At 51.4% G+C, this 23,968-nt stretch overlaps 1 protein-coding gene across 9 annotated transcripts in view; it reads right to left on the minus strand.

Annotated features, from left to right (window-relative positions):
- Positions 1-23,968, minus strand: part of SCMH1 (Scm polycomb group protein homolog 1) — a 45,568-nt gene that overhangs the window by 18,456 nt on the left and 3,144 nt on the right. For 7 of the 9 annotated variants that reach the window (XR_014185959.1, XM_082071611.1, XM_082071608.1 and 4 more), the window contains exons 2-8: positions 15,632-15,693; positions 13,409-13,493; positions 11,128-11,196; positions 7,713-7,783; positions 6,726-6,960; positions 3,912-4,000; positions 2,798-3,041 (exon numbers count right to left, since the gene is read on the minus strand). Coding sequence is in view for 8 of the 9 variants with exons in the window: in XM_082071611.1 (XP_081927737.1) it covers positions 2,798-3,041; positions 3,912-4,000; positions 6,726-6,960; positions 7,713-7,783; positions 11,128-11,196; positions 13,409-13,433 (733 nt within the window). In the remaining variant the exon portion in view is untranslated. Of the gene's footprint in view, positions 1-2,797; positions 3,042-3,911; positions 4,001-6,725; positions 6,961-7,712; positions 7,784-11,127; positions 11,197-13,408; positions 13,494-15,631; positions 15,739-23,968 lie in introns of all 9 variants that reach the window. The other 2 variants (XM_082071605.1, XM_082071606.1) reach the window with 2 other exon arrangements.

Below are 23,968 nucleotides of genomic sequence, written 5' to 3' on the forward strand. Positions count from 1 at the left end.
AAGACCTTCTGGTTTAGACTGTGACAGCTACACTTGTGGCTGCGGGCAGGCTGCTGCGGGCTGCGCGGGTCCCTGCATCCTTGTTGTTAAGGTTATAGTGTCTCCATCCAGCAGCGATGTACTAAACGTGGTGAGCACACTGAGGGGACATTACTGTGCGTGTGTGTGTGGGCACAGATTAAGTCTAGATTTCTCAGGATGTGGAAATGGAGCTGCTTTTCAAGATGCCTTCCCCATGGCGGGTGGAGAAGCTGCGGACGCGCAGGATGAGCTCAGGACGAGCTCAGCCGCGTCTCGCCTGGCCCTGTGAGCACCGCAGAGCTCGTGGGCTGACACCGGCAGAGCGCCAGGACCGACCCCGTGCGCAGTCACCCCCCGAGCTACGTTTCCCCTGCGGCGCGTGTTTATTTGAACCCCCCAGCTCCGAGCTGTGCTGCATGGAGAGAGAAGCTCTGGGAGACGGCCGGGTGCCCGCAGCCACAGCTCTCCCAGCAGCCGCGGCACAGACGGCGCATCCTGACGGTGACGGAATTACCAACCTGGCGCGCAGAGAGCTGCTCCTCCTCGCTGCTTGACCTCCCTTTCCTCCCTTCACACACGTGCCCTCCCGAAAGCTCCCGCGGTGCGGCTGGCCCGGCCCCAGCTCCACCAGCACCCTGCCCCGCCGCCCCACTAAGCAAACACTGGTGGGAGTGGGAGGCCCCGGAGTGGGGACGTGCTGGGAGAAGCCCCGCGCTCCTCCACCTCTGCTGGCAGCCAGCAGAAGGGCCAGATTAGAGCTGAATTAAGTTACCAGCATTAAATAAACATGCCTGGCCTCTTTGAAGTTCTGCTTCCCTTGAACACGAGCTCATTTCGCAAGGCCTCTCTTTGCTCAGCCCCAGGAAGCCATCAGTCTCGATGGAGTTAACCCTTCGCAGGACTCACTGAGCATCTCACCCATTGGTTTGGGGCACGATGGTCAGTCCGGTATAACCACGGTCAGCACGGAGCTTCCTGGATCTCCCTGAATCTCCCTGATTTAAGGGGAATTCCCACCTCCCCGACTCTCCGGCGCGGTCCTGCAGGCTCCAGGCTGCACACAGGGAAGGTTTTGGAGCTGAAGGAAAGGGGGATCCCTCTGTGGTGAACGCGCCTCCCACCCCGCCAAGAGCAGCACTCCCAGGCCCTGGGAGACCTGCTCAACCCCCCTCTGAAGCAGGGCTGGGGAGTAAAGGAACAAGGGAGGAATTTAATTACAGAGGAGGAAAGTTCCCAGCACTCCCTTCTTTTGGTTTAATCCCACAAAGTGGAAATTGGAAAAGTCTGGGGCAGGAAAGGGAGGGGGCAGCCACAGAGAGGAAAGTAAAATACCACAAAGACAAGGCTGATTCTGACTCCGTGGCATTTTTGTAGGGCTCTGCCAATGCCTGCTCTTGCACCAGAACTTGAAAAACAAGGCAAAGAGAGCAGAAACGTGCCCGAGAGCAAGGGCTGCCCCTGCCCGCGAGTCAGGAGATGGGACTTCACAGGTTCACTATTCTTGTGCGTGAGCAGGAACTGCAGGGTCGCTGCAGATGGAGCCGATGCAGGGGGGGAACCTGTCCCTGCTGCCTGCCAAGGGGTAAGCAAAGGCTTTCCACTATGACTCCAAGTTACCACGGTGTCACCCCCATGATGGGGCTTTATTTCTGGATGGTTCGCTCGCTCACAACTCCAGGGCACTGCCAGAAATGTCATCCCCGGCCTGGACGTCCCCGGCAGCTCGGCGGAGCCTGCGAGGTGCAAACAAACAGCGGGAAGCGAGGGAGAGGCTGGAACATCAAGGCTAAACGCAGGAGTCCAAGATAAACAGCGAGAGTGCTTGTCTCTTCCCAACCATAACAGAAATCATCTCCACCCGAGGGGAGCCCCAGCCTGGTTCGCACGCAGGCCATGCCAGACTGATACCCAAAATCCCGATACCTACAAAACTGACGGTATCAAGACAGCCTCATCCTGCCAGCAGCACAGGGGACAGAGCTGGCTCACAGGGAAGCTCCAGCCTGATGTGTTAGCACAAGCTGCCCCTGGGTCTTCAAAGGAACAATCTCATCAGAGGAATGTCTCCCTGCAGTCACCCTGCAGCTCTGGTACAGAGGTCGCTCCCCTGTTTCTCATTTCATTGACAGCCAATGCCAAAGGGATGTGCATGGGGACAACAGCAGCTCCCGCGGTCCTAAACACGACGGCAATGCCAGCAACCTAGAGACACACCTGAAACTCCCAGAGGCAAGTTCCCCAATACCATTACTAAATAACAATCACAGCTCTAGGAACAAGGCAGGTACGACCTGATCCAGACCCGCTTTTTCCATGTTCACAGCAGAGGTCACAGCATTAAGACACAACAAGATAACTGTTTGAATCACAAACAGGCGCAGTCCCGCAAATCAGTAGTTCTTGTTATTCCCTTACACCCACACACAGCCCAGTCCCCCTGTGCAAACATCCCTAGGAATGTGTGTTTCACAGACGCAGGAAAGACTCCCAGGAAGTTCCTGAAGAGGAGCAGAGCTCAGTGATGTCGTACAGCAGCACTATCCCCCCGAGAACCATCAGCTGGCCCGTCTTTATGGGCAGCTGTCCCTCAGCACCTCGGCGCCAGACTGTCACGCTGCTACTGGGTATGGTCATCTGCACCTCGACCATGCGGGAAGCAGCGTAAGAAAGCCAGACAGGGCACCCCGATGTCCTTGCTGCTCACCTCTGCCTGTTTTGCTGCTCTGTGAGAGCTGAGTGGAAGAGGAAGACGGCTACGCAACAACATGGGACTTACCTTTTGTTCCAGGGGGCTGCAGATTATCTCCAGTCAGCGAGCACCAGCCTACGGGAAAGATGTCCCGGGAATCATATCGGCACCAGTAATCGAAGGCACCTCTCCAGCCATCAAATGTTATGAGGACCTCAGAACCTCTCACCTCCCCAATGGTGGCCGGGCAGATGAAGTGAGGGTTCTTCCTGTCCACTGCCTCCAGCTTCATACCTGTCTTGAAGAAGTTTTGGGATGGAGATGGTGGTTCCTACAAGAAGAAGTTGAAAATGTGCTCAAAAAGGATATGCCAGGGCTGTCCCCTCCACCAGCAAACTCACCTCTACGAGCGGATGAAGAGGGGAGTAAGTGGGCTGGATGTGAACCCCACCCAGGTGTGCACACGCTGGCCCAGCTACATAACCACATGCCCTTGAAGTCAAGAGGCAATGACATCTGCTGCTGACTGCTCTGCATCACCCGGTCGCTGGACCAGCCCCAGACAGGGCTACGGTAACACCGCACCCGTCACAGCTCCATCACGCGATGCAGGCAGGAAACAAAGCTCCAAAGAAAAGAGCCTCTGTAGGATTCCCTCACCTTGTTATCTCCAAGCAGGGAAACCTGACATGCGACAGTCTCTCTCCATCATTCCTCCCCCACTTTCTGCTTTGCTAGACACGGGAGAGATCCGCCACGTGTCCTTATCCGGGTCTTGCTCTTGCCAGCTGTCATACCTGAGACACACTAAAGCCACAGCAACCATCCCACACCAGACACCCCTAGACTGGCTTCTGTCTCTCTCTGACTTCACTAAGGGTGTGAGAATACAAACTACAAAACCATACCGCAGCGTTGCCCCACAGCAATATTTGCACTCCCTACAAGCTCTAGTACATTAAAAGGTTTCAGACAGAGGTGCTGACTTTCACATATTGTGTTCCTGAGTTTGCAAAGCACCTGCAGCCCCAGTGAAAAACCAGCACATCTGTCCTAGAGAACAGCACCACGGCAAAGCCGGGCAACGCTCGTCTCCTCTGCCATCGGCAGATCTCACGTGAGACGCCAGCTGTGATTTTGGTGCTCTGTAGCAAAGGGAACGTGCCAGAAGAATGTCTTTGCAAACAGTACAGGAAAATACCTTGTGAAAAATCCGGACAGGAGCCATCTCTGCTCCATTCAGAGTCTTCAGAAGGAACATGGGCCAAGAGGAGGCATTCAGCCGAAAGCCTGCAGAGAAAGAAAAAGAGATGGAGATTTAAGGCCATGGGGGCCACGGGATCCAGCAGCACATGCCTGTAATGATGGTAATTCCGCAATGGGCTCATATTGTCATCCCACAGCACCTTCCTCCTCATGCTGGAGCGTCAGGTTTGACCTTTTCCAGACACTCTGAATGCAAAACATTATGTTGCTGAAAAGAAACATCTGGAAAGGGATGTTTGACTGCAATATTCGCTTATCATAACAGAAGTCTGTACAGTGACCATACAGGCAGAGCACTTTGTGCTGGCAGCTTCAGCAACCCTACGGGAGGGAGACGTGAATCGGCAAGTGCGCGCTCAGGCTTTGCGATTCCTTCCTCAATAGGGAATCGCAGCTCCTGGGTGGCCTCCTCCACCTTTCAGAGCAAGCTGCAGGCAAGCTAAACTGAAGAAAGGCTTGGCTGGGAAACAGATTGAACCATTACACGAAAGGATGGCAGTTTTTGGCTTGGCATCTGTGAAAAAACAGCAGAGAAATAACAGAAAGGGGCTTATGGGAAGGAAAAAGCAAATTCTCATCCTGAGTCTATGGCACTGAGTACAACTGTTCGACTGACAAAAGTCTCCAGATATCACAAAACACCATCTTTGCTAAACGTGCATCTTCCTGTGCAGCCTATTTCTGCTGCATCGCGCTTTCTGCACCTGTGGAGTCTGAAGGTCACCCTGGGACCGGACCGAGATGGAGCATCCCCGGTGATTAACGTGGCAAAGTTCTGCCAGGGTTGAAATGCCAGAACCCCAGCTCAGCGCAGGGCACCCTGCCAGCCCCGCGACGCCAAAGCCGCCTGGAAACCCACCAAAGCAGCCACAAGCCCCGGGGGATGGGAGCGCTGAGCTCGCAGAGGGGCCGAGATCACGTTTTGTGGGAATTATCTGTGTAGAGAGGGGGAGCAGCAGATGTGTACACATGGAAAACACTAAAAGGAACACAGAAAAGCCTTCCCGTGTTTTCTGGGCCCTTGTCAGAAAGACAAGTGCAGAACCAGATATTTGTTACCTTTCTTTATGCCGGGTGCAAGAGAAGCGCTCCTGCTGGCCCAAGGTTGAGCAGGTGACAGCTCAGAGCTGGGCACACAGACTCATCTTCCAGAGCGTGAACCCTCTTCCCTGGCACGGTCACAAATGAGTTTTGCTCTGCAACTCAATGACATTTATTGCCATCTGCTGGCAAAGCCCAGGCGAGGCACAGGAGGAACCGTCACCAGGACGGGCACCCACAACCTCCTCCGGAGCCCTGAGCCGCACCGGGGCCGTCCAAGAGACGTCTGCAATGGGACAGCAGCACGCGTGGAAGTCACCTCACAAACGGCAGCTTCACCGTTAACAGCTGCAGCAGGTTTTGTCTGCAGCAATTATGAAGGGAAGGAGTATAATTAGACGTGCATACACACAGCCTCGAAACACAAACCTGCTGGTGTTCCTTCCTTCTTCAGAACGGTGGGTCACAAGTGTCCCATTGCAATTTGGACCGGACTGCCACCCAAGCTCACAAACGGTGCTCCAGGAATAAACACATTCCTAACTCAAGGTATCCTATTGAAGGTTTCTTGCACCGCTACAGATCGGCTTGATATTATTTGGGGATGTGCTGATTGAGAGATTTATGAAGACACTTCAAAATTAAAGGGCAGCAGAATTGCAAAAGCAGCTTAATCTTGCTGCTTGGTCAGGAAAAACCTGCAAATCAGCTCATCGTTTGACCAGCGTCAAAAAAACCTCAATGTGTATTTAACTGAAGACTGGAAGGAGAGTTCAGCTGTGCAGGTTATTTATAAAGCTGTAGCCAAGCAAAATTAAATAAATAAACAGATGAAATATCGCAAACATCCCTCCATGTGAGACAGGACCTAAATCACTGGGAGCCTTATCAGACATTATGTTTCCCCATCGGATGGTCTCCAGATAACCTGCGCACAAATACACTTGGACAGCACAAATGAAAATATAACTGCTTTTGAAATGACAGTGTCAGGATCCGCAGCGATACAGCGGATGCCTCGGCTGTAATTGCTCTCTTGGTTATGCTCTACATTGAGATTTACAGATCCCCAGCAAAGCAGCTCTACCCAGACTCCAGAACCGCGCTGGGACACAAGGAGGAGCACAGGGTAACGTTCTGACGGTGGCAGCCGTTCCGTGTCACACACACCTTGGAGGAGACAGCGCCCGCAACCACGGTCAGAAGCAATGGGCAGTGGCCACAGTGGCCACTACGTGTCTGTGTGACTGTGTGGTGGCTCCTGGAGAAAAAGAACCTGGAGTCCTTCTGTCCTCATACAGAAAATCACCCAGAAAAGGCCACCATCCACACCCCGAGGTCGCCAGGACTTTGGGGTGCAGCTCGATCGCTTGTGTGTCCTCTGGGAAATGGAGCAGCATGGTCCGTATGTGCTAATCCTGAGCCTGAGCTGCAAGGAGCAGTGAGCAGCTCACCAAGGTGCAAACTGCTCTTTCACCCACCCTCTAATACATTTCCCTATCTATGCCACGACGTCCATGTGGAAATACAGACCCGGTGCGGGATACATCTGTTTAACAGCCCAAATTAACAGAGCTGGTCTACGCTATTACAGCAGCAGGCAGGGGCAGTCCCTGGGTCTCTGTCCCAAGCACACAAATATAAAAAAGCCCAGGTTTTACCCCACAGATAACGCAGGAGCTCGCTGGACAGTTGAACTTCAGCTCACCCAGGGGAGGCTGCAGCATCCCTCCGTTCTTCTCACAGTTGCCTATGGGCTGGATTTCAGCAGAGTCCACCAGCCGCCAGAAGTCGTTCTTGTTATCGCTGCCGTCGAGGCGCAGGCGGAGCCGCGCGCCGGTCAGCCCCACCACGGTGGCGATGCAGGTGGACGTGGTGTTCCTGGGGTCCTGGGCTTCTAGTTTCATGCTGATCTTGAATTCGTTTGCAGGTGGAGTGTATGACTGCAAAGAGAAGAACGGGGGATCCAGTCAGAGCTGGGATTTTCAATATAAGCACCATCTCTGTCATAAAGCTTAAGCCCTAACAGCATCAAAATGGATTCTACTGAAGACTGACAGCGTCCTCCAAGCACAGAGCAGCAAAGACAGATGAGCAGGCCCTGGCAGATCTGTGACCCTGACCGCTGTCTTTTGGTGCTGCATCATCTAGACAACCAGACCTACCCGCTTCTCTCAGCCCTCTTCTCAGGAGAATCACCCACCCGACCCAAGAGGCAAACAGATGCTCCTCTGTGCTGCTGCCCCTCTGTCCAGAACCAGGGGTGCCACGTCAGTTCTCTCCCATACTCATCATTATCACCTCCATGCTCCAGTACGCAGTGCCTGACTGGGTGCTACTCAATTCGCAAAGATCTGGTGAGTTCTGAAGAAAATCTCTTTGCCGGGCAGGATCCACCAAAACCTGGATCTCAGCCTCTTAGAACATTTTCTCCAAGACCCTGTGCTCGGCAGAGAGAAAAAACATCCTCGTGTTCCCATCCACGCACATCTGAAGCCTTCTGCACTGCTCTAACATTTGCAGCACCTGAACGTAACTTCTTAATCGTTGCTTCAGCAAACTCAGCTTTCTGTTAAGTCTCCAGTATCCTTACGCATCTTCCTTGCTCAGAAAGGGGCCCCTTCCAGGCACATAACTCCTGGGTCACCAATGGACCAACACCTTTGTCCCTTCTTGGTTTAATTCACTCCCTTACCTGCTTGAAGCAATGGGCAGGAGCTGGAATGGCACATGTCTCTTTCAGGTATTTCTCCCAGGTGAAGTGACCTGAGAAGAGAAAAGGATTCAAATAGGAACCGAAGAGCAAAAATCTCACACATAGAGACGGCTGGACTCCCAACGGCAGCAGTTCTCCCGTTCTCACAGAGGAGGTGCTCACAGGCAACGTGTTTCCATCAAGATCCTGTGATGTTTGTGACCACGGAAGATTTACAACTGCAGCTGACAGGCAGAACAAAGCGCGGGGCTGCCGGCACCGTCCCGCACAACCCCACGGTAACAACCCACACCTTAATGGCAAACACCCAGCACAGATGGGAATGCGTGGAGCCTTCCAGACAACTGCCCCTTGAAAATCACTCGTCAAACACACTGCACAGTCTGGGGATCACAGACAGTCCCCGCGGGCTGGAAGAGCCCAAATCACCAGGAAACTCTGCGCTGTGCTGATGCTGCGGGTCCCCTGGTCCAGCAGCTGGGGCAGGTATCGGCCCACCCCCAGCAATTAGCGGACAGGTCAGTAATTAATTCCCTGAAGTGGACACGGAGCCCGCAGCTCAGGCAGGATGGACATGGGGATGCTCCAAACTGGGATTTAGTGAGCGGGGCAGCTCAGTCCCCACACCAAAGCCCCTTCCACCCGGCGCGTTTTACCCCCGACAAAAGCAATTTGCCATCCAGGGAAACCTGTTATTAAATGAGGAATTAAAAGCTCCTGTGATCTGAGCAAATGATGACTTTTGCCATTTAAACGGAGCAGCTGGGAACAGATCCTTCCAGCACGACATCAGCTCGTATTCAGCCGAACGGCTCCCGGGAGACGCCCGTTCTCAAGGCGCTTCAAGAGCATCAGCGGCGGCACAATTAGAGTCAGCTGCCGCTCCCCCTATTCACGTCGAGTTTTTAATCAGTCTATTTTCGAAACAAAAGCTGCATTAAGAACCATCTTAGGTACTGCGGGGTACAACACACCTCTGAAAATCCAGGCATTAAGGTCAGCACACGTTACTTTGGTGCACAAGGGCTCAATAAGCTACTAGCTACAAATAAATAGAAAGAACTGCTGCTTTCTTGGCACCTCCTGTGCAGATGACTGGCACACTGTTAAATACAGTGGGCAGAAACAAATACAGTTTCTCTCCCACACTGGCTGAATATATTTCTGTTTACAGACTCTCACAGCCGCCCTTGACTCCACAGAGTTCACGTTTCCAACCCTTCGCCTGTATTTTCCGTTCAGCCAACGGTGAATGAAGAAAATCTGTGATTCACAGCAGCGATGCTTTCAAAAAATCAAAATTATTTTGATTTAATTCAAGATACAACTTTTACGCTCAGTTACATCGATGAAAGTCTTTGTATTGACAATGTGTAATAAATACCCAGGCATGGAAAGGTGTCGCTGCACCCAGAGCTCTGGCTGCTGCCCTGGGCTCGGCTCAGCCCGGGCGGCCCTGCGAGCGCCTCGCGGAGCATCAGCTGCGCTCCGCAATTTCATTTGCAAAAAGCAGAATCCTGCCCTCTCCTCAGCTGGTTCCAATCCCTCGCTATTAGAGGGAGTCATGGTTTTAATCCTTCCCCTTTCCCCCCGCACCGAGCGAGGCCGTTCTGCTCCTCAGCAGCCCGCGCCGCGGCCGAGGCCGACGCTGCACAATCCCAGCAGGAGCTGTAAATTTCGGAGACAGCTGCGCGCCTCTAAAAATAGCGTCTGGACATGGAACTTATTTGAGATTAATTCTAGAGCCTGTTGGGACCCAGATGAAGACACACACAAAACACCAGAACTGCAGCTACTTACGACTCAGGGTTCTGGCGACTTATTTTGCAAAGAAAAGCAGGAGCAGCAGAAAGACTCCCCTGAACTGTGAGAACGGTTTTAAATCAGTTCAGTGATAGTACTGAGCTGGCGATACAATGCTTGTGAAGCAAGAACTTCCAAGTATGCTTAACCACATACGACCAGCTTCAACCTGAAAACTGCAGGAAGAATCAGAAGAAAATGGCAGGACATGAAATTTGGGGTTTGTTTGATTGTTGGGGGTTTGTTGGGTTGTTTTTTGGTTTGGCTTTTGTTTTGTTTTTACAACAAAGGGAGAGCTGCCAATACAAAAGAAAAAAGCAGGAGGTACTTGAGGTGTTTTTAATTGGGGAGCTACCTTGTATTTTATATTCTTTCGGTATTCTTATTCATATTAATAAACTGGATGTCTCACTGTAGAGGAACAGGGCCTTCTAGTTTACAAGATGCTTGTTTCTGATCTGGCCTGAGCAGGTAGCACTGGAGAATGTTTTCTTGGTCGAGTTTAAAAAAGCCAAGGTGGCTTTTCTCTGGTTCCTGGTGACTCCGTGAGCTAAAGAAAAGCCTAGAATTGTTAATCTGTACGACTCCCTGTAACCCGGCTGTGAAAATGCCCACGAAGGGTGACTGTCTGTCACTTCTGCTTGCTTAGGAAAGCTCCTCACCAGCGCCTGTGCCAAAGGGAGGTGTTACTGCAGGCAGAGTGTCAGATGTGGCCTCTGATGTCTTCACCTTCACAAATATTTACTACAAACAAAACACTCCACACCCCCAAGGGGTCAAACTACAGTAGTTGCGAACAATGCAACTCTGCACCCTTGTGTTTGGATTCTCATCGCGTTGCATTTCGTGTTGATCTTTTGCCCAGAATTTAAATGAAGATGGAGTTTCTGTTTATATCTTTAACCAAAGTCTGGTTTGGTCTCCATTAGCATTTCAGCTCCCGAGGGGTCATCAATCCAACTGAAATGATACAGGCGCGTTTCAGGTCACATCTGTGAAGGAGAACGCGGCCTACCCAGATCAAGGCATCCCATTAAAGTCTGCAGCCCATATGCGTGTCTGCTAACGAGCATCAAGGCAGCACGTGAAAGCAGCAGCTCGGTATGAAAATGAGCAGAGCACCGTCTCTGCTGGCGGCTCCACCGGCTCCCGCGACGCCTGGGCGCAGCCTCCGAGGGGTCGGCAGAGCTCCCGCACATCCCACCCGTTAGCATTTCATTTTGCTCAGCCATCAATCCGCCCGCACGTTCTCTATTGCTCACGGCTACGACCGATAACATGATCCCGCTTCCTCACTGTCTCGCTCAGAAGAAACATGAGAATGTGCGAGGCAAAACTAATAGGTTTCCAACACCACGACGCTGTCTGCTTTGCTTCTTCTCAGGTGTCCCAGGCCAGTAAGAGCTCTGAGCAGAACTCCTTGCAGCCTGGACTGCAGGACACTCTGTGCCAGTAAGCGGCTGCAGTTTCAGCCCCTTGCAGGGGGAGATCCCCGATCCCCACTGCTCCACCACACACTCGCCAAGCGGACACGTGCGCATCAGAAAGCTTTTAGGTAAAAAAACTTAATGGGAGAAGGGAGTTCTCTTACCTTGGTACTGGGAGGGAGACTCTGACGGGCGGCCGTACTTGTGCTTTTTACCATCTTTCCAGTCTATGGCTGAAACAAGAAACAAAGCACCTGTGTCAGTGAAGGAAGCCAGCGAATGAACCCTTGCACATTATCTGGTCGTGTCACCTGCTTTGCAGACACCTCGGGCCTCCCTTTCATGGCCCCAGGTAACAGGGGTGACTTGTCTAAAGCTCAGGAGACCTCACATGAGGAATCAGCATTTGCATCTTAGGCTCTGCCTAGTCCTCACCGACTACTGTTCTCCCACACTAATGTAAAAAGCAGTAGACTGGTGGGTCTCAAGATGTCTGAAATTGGTTTGGACCGCTATTTTTGCAACCTTCTCTTCCTGATGAGCTCTTTTCACTACAATGGACAGGAGGACGGCATGTAGGTTTTATCCCTTAAAAGAACGCGAGGGACGTATGGAGTGTGGCCACAGCATCACTAGATGGACCTGCCAAAGAACCTCCTGGAAGAGAGGTGAATGAAAAAGCTGGAAGGGCACCCCTCCTATAAATGTATTCCCATGAAGAACAGTGTTCTGCCATCTCCTTAAGAATAAAGGACACGAAGTATTGAAGTCAGAAACAAAAAAGCCCCCCAGATGGGTAACGGTGCTCCCGGTGTCGCAACGCAGCCTTTGCCACACTCTGCAGGTGAAGCTACTTTTCATTCTTAACTTTTAACATGCAAAAATCCTCATTAAGCAGGCTGCACAAGCAGCAGAGGGGGAAAGAAACCCACGAATTTCCGCAGGCAAATGAAGAAAAAGGAGAAGTTCAATGCATTATTAAAAAAGCGAGGTAAGTAGGACAGAAACCCACGTGTGTGCGATACAGGTGTTGTTCTGCAGGCCGGGCGGGCTGGAGGTGTCCGGCTGCACCAGGGAGGAGGACGAGCGGGGGGCGAGGATCCAGCAACCCGGCCACGCTGCTGACTAATCAACCTGCCTCTTCATTACCAAGCCCTCCAGCTGCCTCGCAGCAGGCTCTCCCCATTCCCTGCTTGCCTTCATTTATTCTCACTTCATTAAAGGACAAGCGGCGTTAGGAAGAGAACAACGCTTCTGTAAGATGAACCGCCAGAGAAGCAAAGGAGACGTTTAAAAAAAATAAAGCGAGGAGAGAAATCGAGCATAGAAATCTCCTGCAATAAACCTTGCGAGCGTGTAGCAGATGTGAACAAAGAACTGCGGAGGATGCTCCATCCTCTACGCTTCTCCCTTCCCCCATCTTCCCGATGTGATGAGATCACTCCAGCTGAACGCACATGAACGGCACGAGACTAAAGGAAATCGATATTTTTGTTAAGCACGAGGAGTCCGAGCGGCTCAGTGTGAGCAGTTTGCTCGACTTCACCCTTTCAGTTGGGGCTGGCAGGACAGGGCAGGGCGCACGCGGCTGCCGCTGCGCTAATGGGAGGAGAGACTCGGGCAGCAAGAGGTAAGCGCCCGTAACAGATTTAATCTCCACGAGGTGGGCTGGTCTTTGGTTTCACGCCTCATTAGAGGGGGGAGGCTTGTGCCAGCGGAGAAGCAGTTTGCCCCACGCTGGGAGCACTGGCAGGTGCCGCGGGCTGTGCAGAGCAGCCCCACCGCCCAACGCTGCACCCACGAGCTGCCGGGTGCGCCCGGCGAGGGACCTTCCCCTGCTTGTTTTGGGGGTGCTCTGATGAATCCACCTCTGCATGCTGAGGGGGCGGTACTAGAGAGTGCAGGGAAGGGAACGGAGCTGGTGAGGGGCTGGAGCACAAGTGTGATGGAGCGGCTGAGGGACCTGGGGGTTCAGCTGGAGAACAGGAGCTGAGGGGAGACCTTCTGATCTCTGACCTGCCTGAAAGGAGCTTGGAGCCAGGGGGGTCGGGCTCTGCTCCCCAGGAACAAGCGCCAGGAGCAGAGGAAACGGCCTCAAGTTGCGCCGGGGAGGTTGAGGTTGGATTTAGGAACAATTTCTTCCCCAAAGGGCTGTGGGGCATTGGAACAGGCTGCCCAGGGCAGTGCTGGAGTCACCATCCCTGGAGGGTTGGACAGACAGACATGAGGTTCTCAGGACACGGGGCAGTGCCAGGGGTGGGGGAACAGTTGGACGTGATGATCCTGAGGGTTTCTTCCAACTGAAATGATTCTGTAACTCTATGACTCCATTCTGAGTGTGGAACCCGCGCGTCCCCGCACTCCCGCCCCCTCGCCGGCCTCCCCGTGCGCTGCGCTCGGTCCTCGCTCCGCGCCAGCCGGGCTGTGCCAAGCGTCACCACTCACCTTTTTGAGGGCCTGGTTTCCGCATTATATCACCTGCTGCCGTCCTTATCCTGGGACTGGCTTGGTTTTGGATAACTGAAGATGTCTAGGACAAAAGAAATAAACATGAGAAAATTCCCCCATTCTGGAGCACACAATCATTAACTAATCACGCAGCAGGGAGAAAATAGATGCTCTTTCACCCTGGGTTGCACAAACCATCTCCTACTGAACACAATTCATTTCAGCCCCCCTGAAAGTACAAGTCTTTCTGCAATACGTGGACAACTTCAAATTTACGGCCACGGGAGTGGCATAAATAAGCGAGAGGAGCATACGCCAGTGTCCGTGCCAGCCCCACAGCGGGTCCCACGTGTGCGGAACGGGGGCCGCCCTTCCTAACAAAGGGAGGCAGAGCTGAAATTTATGAAAGAAAACACACGGACACATAACATTAACCCTGGCAGAGCAGCACCGCAATCCCCAGCTCGCCACTTGCAATGCAAATAGCTCGCAGCAGCCCTGCGTAATCAGGATGAGAAATTGGACAACAACCCAGGAAATGCTTTTGCTATTAGCACCGCTACGAATGTCCAAGTTGCGCTGCATGTTGTTTTTCCTGGTTAGAGAAAAAAACTTCACTGGACTGGCCTTAGAAAGAAAAAGCATTTGCATTCTTGCTATAAGGAAATGTTACTGACAATCAGAGCTCTTGGAGACGCGTGTGCAGGGCTCCGCACGGCCCATCTCACATGTGCCTCCCATGTGCTCAAGGCCTGACAGAATATACCCGAACAAACAAGCCCTTAGGAAAGCCAGGAAAAGCGTGTTTTGACACTACACTAACTGCTGAAGGACTGGGACAATGTAACTCCGTTCTGCTCGGTCAGGCCGAAGGGAGGAAGACGCAGCCGTCCCAGGACGCGATGCTGAGTTGCTGCTTCAGGGCTTATTTGCAGATCCAACTTGGCGAGAAGTTTGGATTTGGAAAACCAGCCTTTTTCCAAATCTAAAAGAAATTAAGGCCTCAGTTTTCTATAAAAGCGCTATTAACTACAGCCTTTATGTGCAGCGTTTGACACATGGAGCAATACTCTGAGAAGGAAAATATTAAAAGAATATTAAATACTAAAGGGAAAAAAAGCGCTAGTTATTTTTTAATCCAATCCAAAGGTACACAGTAGTCCCTCACTGCCTCTCTCATAAACAGTGTGTGTGTTTGTGCACGCTTGTGAAAGGAGTAAAGTCTCTTTTCCTTTCAATAGCAGAAGGTAATCTACACGCAAGAGCTTATTTACAACGTTTAATGCTTCTTTTCATACTTTTCTTCAGTCGTTTTTATTCAAAGCTCGCAGTCATGGTAGGAACAGTCCCCCAGCCATAAAACCCAGGGTGAAAGGTGTTATATGAAGGCACCAGACACGCACTCGCCCCCTCTGGCTCTGCCCCTCTGCTGTCTGCTCCGCTCCCCGCACGCGGGACTCACCCAAGTACCTACAAACTCATGGTAAATGTGCCCCGTTTGGGCCAGAGCGGGTGTGGAGACGTCCAAACCCGCCTGGACCGACCCTTGCGATCCGCTCTGGTGACCCTGCGCTAGCAGGTGATCTCCAGGGGTCCCTCAAGCCCAGGCAGCCTGGGACGCTGTGGTCTAGAGAGGAGAAAGCGAAGGGCAGAGCAGACGAGCTGAGCGGCTCCGCAGGAGCGGGAGCAGCGCGCTGCGGGGCTGTGCGCTCCTACATTGTCCAGGGGCTGAAGGATGGAAAAAACCTTAAAGTCATAAATAGCAGAAGCTACAGTTCGGTATCCAAGGGAGAAAAATGGGCTATTCACAGATAGATCTTCCTGACCAACCCCAGGCACAAACGTGCCCCCGATGGGAACTTGTCGGCTGGGTCAATGACACAAAGGAGACAATCTCACTTTTACATCAAATAAAGCGCACACAGCCCAGCACACGCTGCAATGGTCTCCAGAAGCTCTTGTACAAAGCTGCACACCCAAGTTAAAACTCCTTTTCCAAAGCTCTATGTCTCATGCTTGCGGGCAGCGAGATAACCTTGCAAGCACAGACCACAGCTTTATGTGGTGCTGGCTTCCAGAATTTATACCCTGAAAGGACAGATCGACACGCAAATTTATTTCGGCAGGACGCTACCTTAAAATGTAAAAAGGCCAACTGATTTGCTGCCTTTTGTAGCAAAAAAAGTGCCTTTCCCACCGTTTCAAACAAGTTCCACTCACCGAGATATCAAAAGTGCCAACGGCTCCACTGAACTGTCATGGGCTCTAGTTCCCCATCATTCCTACAAGACAGTAAAGTCAGTACAAATACTGCGGCATATCAAAACCTGAAAGCATAGAGACAAAATGAAAAAGTTTGCATTTAATTGCAGGAAGGCTAGGTTACCAGTTGCATTATTCATGTTCATATTTAATTCATTTAAAACATCCAGATTTAAATTTAAAGACAGCTGCAACAAACATTCCCACTTGCCATAGCAAAGCAGCGCAAAACTTGACGCAGTTTAAGTTGGGCTCGCAGGGAGCACACGGGACCGCTGCCGTTACGCACCTTTGATATGAGTAAGATCACATCAACTGAGCTGATAGAAACTAGTTCAGCTCTTGTAAAATGAAACTATCACACACACAAGGATTTGAAAGACTAGAGCTGATTAGTAATGAAAAGGAGAGAGACCACAGGAGAGGCGTATAAAATAATGAATAGCACCAAGGGAGTGAAGTGAGGACTCCAAATTATCCCTCCTATCGTGCGGCAGGACCAACGTATAACACCAAAAACCACAAAGTATATACCAGGGAGAAGCAAATTTTGTTTATTGGAAACTAACAGACGTGCAGCTTCCTCATGGAGGATGTTATCAACACAAGGAAACAATTAACATTAAAAAGGACAAATATATTAAAAAGCAGAAGAGTGTTTATAACTACAGCAAAGTATGAAATGCACAGGCCGTTGGGACTCGAGCAGAAGTTTTGTGAGAGGTGGGGAGCAGCGAGCCCCGTGCACCACGGCACCGCCCGGCTGCCGCGCTCCGGCACGGAAACGCCGAGCGCTTGCCGCGGCACCAGCACGACACAGCCTCGTTAGCACCCCAGGGACCCCCTGAATGGGTTTTGACCGAGATTTACACCTTGGATGTAAGTTCCTTTTGCCTGATGAAGAAGAAAAGCTGGGACGAGCATCCCAGGGCAGCCCCAGCCCGCGCTGAAAACCCTCAGCACAAACATCCCCCAACTGCACCTCAATCTAATTATGTTCTCCCCGCATCGCTCTTAGCAACGGGCTCTTCCAAAACCTCCTCCTTATCATGGAGAGTGATTCCATTTACCTCTGCCAGGTGGGAAGGGACTGTCAGGGTTACGGGGTATCCCGCTCTGCAATATTCTGCCATTAAATGGTGCCAAAGTGAGAAAATGTGGATGAAAGGTACTGTCACAGCTATACCGATCTCATAAAATGCACCTAATCTCTTTATCTACAAAGTCTCCGCTCCTTCGGAGTGTATAATTATGAAAAGAGTTAAAGCTGAGGTTCTTAATGTCTCTTCTAGGCGCTTCTTTATTCCACTAAAGGCACCGCTTACATCTGAATTATTTCCTGGGGTTGTTTGGACTTCCTATTATCCGAGGAAGACTCTGGCGAACCTTGGGATGGGGCCAAGTCAGCTCCCAGCGCTGCCGCGGCTGATTGAAAGGGAACCGAAGTGCTGCTGACAGCGCGGCCGGCGCCAAACCCCTGGACAATGCACTTGCCAGCAGGCAAGACGCCTTCAGAAAGAGCAGGAAGAAAACTACCAACAGCGAAGCTGAGAAGTGGTTTGATTAGGTCAGATGCACACCCCACAGATTAGGATCAAGAGGAAAAAAAACGCTCTGAATATTGCCAGAGGACTGTGAGAATGACGCTTCTTGGAAATCCCATGGGACAGCGACAAGAAAATCCTGATGGTTTCTCATAACGCACCAGGCCTGCGGTCATTGATTTTTTCTTCCCCCATAAAGGCATTAGTGTTGTGCACCACAAGCAGCCCAGCCAGTAAAAACCCCCTCGATTTAATGTCTGCTTCAACGCATGTTTCCTCACGGGAACCCTTCCCTGGTCGCAGAGAGAAGAGCTCAGCCCTGTCCTGCTGCTCCCTCTGCCCTCAGTCTGCTCTGCTCCAGCTGAACCAACCCAGGGACTCCAGCCACTCCTCATACTCCAAACTTCACCAGCTTTGTGGCCTCTTCTGGACAGTCTCCAGTAGCTCAATACCCTTTTCATCCCGTGTCCCCAGCCCTGCACACAGTGCCCAGGTGAGGCCAGAGCGGAGCGGGACAACCCCCTCCCTGCCCGGCTGCGCTTAAGCTCAACTGGAGTGAACCTGACCTGGGGTTTCCTCCCAGGAGAGGTGCAGAGACCCGCTGCACCCCAGCCCTGCGCCGGCTCACACACCGCGGATGGGCCGATGAGGACACGCTGAGCGGAGCAGCGCTGAGCGCCCTCCCGCCCGGGCAGGACAAACCCACGCAGCCCCGAAAGAAAGTTCTGCAGCAATGTGGGTATTTTAATGTGCGCTGAGCCGCACGCCACATCCAAAAGCTATTAATGAAAGCAGATGGCTTACAGAAGACCTTGAAATGGGATTCTGCCCGTGACGGTTACAAAGTCACCCCATACAAAACCAAACAATAAGATGCTTCAAAGTCTTTAAATAAGAATTTAAACAGCACTACATAAAAAAAAACCCCAGTGCATGGTTTCCATATCATCATCAGGCTGTACCAGAGGCACAACCTTCCCCCCCAGCTCCATGGTAGGCTAACACAGTAAATCACGACTGCTTTTCCTTATAGCAATTACAGACACGCTGTATGTGGCCCCCAAAATGCGCCCCGATGTGTAAATTCTCCACAGGTCTCTGTTCAACACCCAGTATGTATATTCTACAAAAAAAAATTTCATCAAGCCTATTCTCTGCTGGACCATATACATATAATCATGTATATATATACACATGATTTGTAATACTAATTAATGAAACGAATGTGGCTTAACTCCAGGAAGACAATATATACTCAATATATATTCAATATACACTCATTTCCCTAGCCAGGGGTGTCACCTCCACCACCCAGCTTGGTGTCACCCAACGTGCTGAGGGTGCATTCGCTCAGAGCCCTTCGCTCCAACCCTCCCAGCAGCTGATTTTTCTTGTGCAAACGGATGACAGACAAGAAGAAGTTCCTACTGATCTCTCTCAATCTGCAAAATAAATTAAATATATACAAATATATATATATATCTATCTCCAAACCCTCACGGTGTGGGGAAGAGCCACAGAAACCTGGGTTTACCCCTGTGAGAGCTGAAGAGGAGTCGGTCTCTGCCGCTCGGAGCATTGAGACAATCCAGATAATCCAGTCTCTGATGGAGGTGAAGAGCGATGATGGGAGGAAGGAGCGATGATGGAGGGCGAAGGGAGACCCAAGGGAACAGCGTGCCAGGGCAGGAAACAAACATCTTCGGTTTATTTTCTCACTTATGTAGACAGATATTAATTAATCTATTTCTCAGGAACAGGAAAGGAAATTGCAGCAGCGTAACATGTCAAGAGAGACTAGAAGAGCCAGGCTCACCAAGGATGGGTATTAATTACTGCTTTCTATTTTTACCCTGGGTATAACTCTGGTCTCGTCTGTGACTTAAGGTGCTAAAATCCCAGGAGTCAAAAGTCTAAATCTACTGAAATAGGTGAAAGTTCCTCCGCAGGCTGCAAAGCCTGGATACAAGGAAACGTTACCAAGCGTCCGTCAGAGCTTCTGTAAACTTTAATAAGAAAAGAAAAAGCAATCTAACAGTATACAGAATTATTCTCTCAAGAGAGTTGCTCCCAGAGAGGAAAAATCACCAGCCGGTTCCTGCAAGAACCCCGAACAGATTGCTTTTAATTAGATAAAGAAAAAGTTGTTAGGCTGCTTTACATTCGTGAAGAGCTCAGAAAACTAAAAAGAATCTTGTGAGGCCCCCCCACTGTTGTCTGAACAAGACAGGATGAAATCTCTTACTTTGGCAGCAACATGTACACACGGTAGACGCCAATATAAAAAAACAAACCATGGCCACAAGCAACCAAAAGTCCATCCTGCAGCTCCGAAAGTATGTTCAGTGTCTGCCAAAGAGCTAATGAAAACAACGCGCTCTTGCAGGCTGTATCTGCTAGACATTAAACTACCTGCTGGACATTTTGTACAGCTTATAAAGCCATAAAATATCACAGAGTATTTACAGATTTTCCAGCTGACAACAATATGAAATAACTGAACAGACCCAGAAGAGAGCGAGCCCTCCGGTCAGGCACGGTGGATGATGCTGGATATATTCTGCCACATACACGCTAGAAATGGTGCCAGCGAGGCAGGAGATGACAGCAAGGCTTATGGTGATGGAAAACGAGCCAAGATAACGAAGGCACCTCCCAGGCTCAGCGCAGTGCTGGACACAGCAGGACTGCCCCGATTTACAGCACAGGGGCCTGGATGACACCCGAGTGGAATCGGCTCCTCCTGCCCCGGCTGCGGCAAAAGCCAATTCACTGTTGCACAACCCGCTCCCTCCTGCACGCTGGGGGACGTGTGGCGTGGGAAAGCCACCCAAACCCCCCAATTTTGGGACTGTCAACATGGATTTCACCTCTGAAGACGTGACAAGCCAGAGGATCGGCCGTCTGTCGGCGTTCATTGCCCTTGTGGTGAGCAGCAAGGTGGTGGCCTCGCTGGTTAGACTGATACCTGTTGCCAATCGTCACCAATATCGTCTGGACGATGACGGGTCACCTGTACATAACGTGGGGCACAGCAGGTATTCTGCTACAGAAAAAGGAAAAGCGTTTTGCTGAGTAATCTGCACACAAGGACAGAACACTAACAGCACCAAAACCTCAGAGGTGTAAACTTCCACAACCAAGGGACACGCTCTTACCAAACTAGTAAGAACTACTAATGCAAGTGTAAATTAATAACAATCCTAACATTTGGATAGCACATCACTAATTTAGCAGTTTCCAATCTTCCATCTGCATCATAACAATTTTATCAGTGATTGAGACGAAGAAATGTTATGATAACGCCTTGAAGTTATTAGGAAGAGCCACTGTGGCATGGAAAGGGATGGGAAATCAGCTGCAGATCGTGAAGTTCACAGCAAACGCACATCTCATAAAACGGTCAACCACAGGCTAAGGAGACAAAACCCCACCTCGTGATGGAGAACAACATTCTGCTCCTTCCCACTCAGCTTTATCAGCAGCCTCTCTATATGATGCTTCGAAATAATGTAACTTTTAACGTTATCTTGTTGATTTGCACAGAATGTATCACTAACCAAAAACTCCATGAGATGTTTGAGACATGCATTTTGCTACAGAAATATGAGAGAACTGGGCGATTCGCAATATACAATTTTAATAAAACCCACGTCACTTCAGGCACCACGTTCTCACCGTCGTCTGCACAGATCAAGGACTGAGTTATGGCCAACGCAACCCGAGGAGTCAGGAGCGAGTAATTAAAACCACAGAGCGCAGCAGAGCAGCAGATGCTCTCTGAACACCGAAGGGAAAGGTAGGACGGAAGATCAAACTCTACATGAATAATCGCTTTTAGATTTATAGAATTTTTCTTCTCTTTGGTAGCCTGCCAGAGAGAAGGTGACACATTAAGATGATGGGGTTAAAACCCAGTAATACGAGCCTGAAATCAAGCAAAGCTCCTCAACGATGTGAATAGTCAGGCAGTGGAGTAGATTGCCGAGGAAAGTCTGAATCACCACCACCGGAAATCTTTAAGAACAGCTTAGACAAACCTCTAGGAAACGCCATGCGCAGGTAATGCCTCAAGGTCACTTCTAGAAACACTGAAACAACCAAGACTTTCTTCATAAGCTCATGTCGGATCACACAGCCACTGCAGTATTTTAATGGAGTGTAGCATCTTTCTTTTAATTTGCTGGAACAAAACAAAACAACAAAAATGCAAACACACTCAGCATACACAAAACAGCAGCCTCCAGGCTGAGGGAACATTCACTTGGCTTATTTTTAGAAAGTGGATTTGGTGTAACTTCCTCCTCGGTCCACATCAGACCTCATCAGCTCCTCTACCTGCTCACCGCGCGTTCACTTAAATAATGCTCCATTTCCAGAGCAGAAATTTCTCCTACCTTCTGCGTGCCCTTAGGCAGGAAAGGCCACACTGCGGTGGAGGAGGAGACCGGGGAGGCGAGGGGCTCGTTGCAGCAGCGCCGCAGGGAGGGGAGCGCTGCGTGGAGGCGCCCGAACACGCCGCGGAGCCCACGCAGCGCGTCCAGCGCCAGCCTGGGACCGACCTCACCTCTGCAGACCGGCTGGTTTCGGGGACACGAAGCCGTACGGCGTGGACGGCGTTTCGTGCTGCCGGGAGCCAGAGCCAAAGTTCTTGCCTCGGAGGAGCGCGGCTCGGCCCGCCGCCCCCGCACACACGTGCAGCGCAGCCCGCGCCGCTCGCCGGGGACGCGGGGAGGGCAGGCAGCCTGGCGGCCGGCCCGGGAGGCTTCCCGACCAACAGCCAGCGAGAAGGAACATACACTGCCCCCCCCAGCCCGATGGCTGGAGACGCAGCTGGACACGTGTCCCAGCGCTTCAAACGCAGGCAGAGAGGGCTCAGCATGGCGGGGGAGATGGGGGAGCCCGGGGAACAGGGACAGCGAGCGCTGGGAATGGGGACGGGACCCAGCGTGAGGGGCGGCTGTCACACAGGGGCACGTCAGGGCGGACAAATCCAGCACTGCGCCCAGCAGCCGCCGAGGCGCTGGCCTCTGCCAGGCGGGCGCTGGGCAAGGCCACTGCCAAAGCCATTGCCAAAGGGACCCGAGGAGGCTGCGGCTCACTTGGTGCAAAGCGGCTGCAGCCGAAGCAGCTCTGGGCTCTCAGCCTGCACAGCGCCCTGCCAGCGCTCAACTGACAGGAACAGCACACGCTCCTCCAGCTCCCGCCCGAGACGCAAATTCCTTCCTGGAAAGCAACCGCTTTTCCCAGCAGGACATCAGCAGTGCCCGGGGGGGCTCAGAAGGGTGCGCACACCCCACAAAGTTTGCCCAAGCAAACCACAGCAATCTGGGCACCAAATCTATTCCCCTGCCACGATATCCAGGAGAAAGGACCTGACACAGTGTGGGTGCAATGCTGGAAGGGCCAGGAGAGGGATCATGTGTTTCTCAATGGGCAAAGACGGAGCTTCACAAATTTCCACTGGCATCTACTCCTACGGTTTCCGTTGTTAAAAACAAAACCGAGCCACGGGGAGGTTTCTGGACTGTTCGCACTGTGTCAGACTGCAAAACATAAGAACTGGAGCTGGGTAACTCGGAGCACAGTGGCCGGAGGAGGCACCTCCCAAAGGAGGCAGCCTGCTGACTGGTGCTAATACCATCCAATTTACAACACATACAAGAAAACTTCTGAGCAAGAAATAGAGAGGGGTGTGTGTATTTCAGAAGCACAAGCTTGTACTGGGGGAAAAAAGGAGCCCTGTGTCAAACCCTCATGTCGGTAATGGCCATATCGACTCATCTCTGCTCTCGTCTCCTTATCTCCGGTGCCCAGTTACCCAGCACGCAGTGGAGCTGCAAGGATGACTTACGGCTGCTGGTAAAGTCACATCTCAGCAAGACGAGTGCTGGTGGACCCAATTCCAGCAGCTGAAGACATCAGCACATCCCGCTGGCCGGGCGGATGAGGCTGCCACGAACAGCAGCCACAGCAAAACCTTCATCTTTGCCTTCGGTTCACAGCCAAATTCTTGAACTTTTGCTCAGGATGACTCTGCATAAACCAGCAAGACTATGCACAGTGAGAACAGAGGCACAAACTCTGCTTAAATCCCTGCGACAGCGGCAGAAATACCTGGTGGGTGTCTGAGCGAAGCCTGCAGATCGCAATAATGTACATCACAGCAGCCAAATCTGCTAGAGCTTGTCTGTCAGGAACCTTGTAAAGGAGATAAGTATTATCCTGTTTTTTCAAGGAAGTTTAATGCAGATCTCTGGGAATTAACTACGTTTCCAGCACCAGCCAGGCTGCAGTGATGCTCCTGTACCGGACTCTCCTGCTCACAATCGAAGCTACCGCTGAAATGCCCTATGAACAGGACAATCAGCACAGAGCTTCGCAAACAAGAGGTGGGGTGACCTGTGTTACCCAGAGCCCCCACCAGACACTGGACATGGATGAGACTTGTTTGCTCCAAGCCCGTGCCCAGTGAGACCTGGTGGTACAGATGGGAGGCTTCATGTGCTCCCTGCTACTTTCAGACTTGCATTATCGCTCTAAATATTGAGCAAGCATTTTATAAAAGTCTCCACTGTCAGATACTTAAGCTTGGTAAGAAAGGAGTTCTTTACAAATGTACTGAAAAAAAAAGGCATTTTCCTTTGGATTAGACCCTGTCATCCTGCAAATAAAGTGGAATGAAACATTGTTCACCTCAGGTAGCTTGGAGTGCATGTGCTATACCAGGTGGTCAGAGTTACAGTTCTGT

Source organism: Streptopelia decaocto, assembly GCF_964273445.1.
Source record: "Streptopelia decaocto genome assembly, chromosome: 23".
Classification (NCBI taxonomy): Eukaryota; Metazoa; Chordata; class Aves; order Columbiformes; family Columbidae; genus Streptopelia; species Streptopelia decaocto.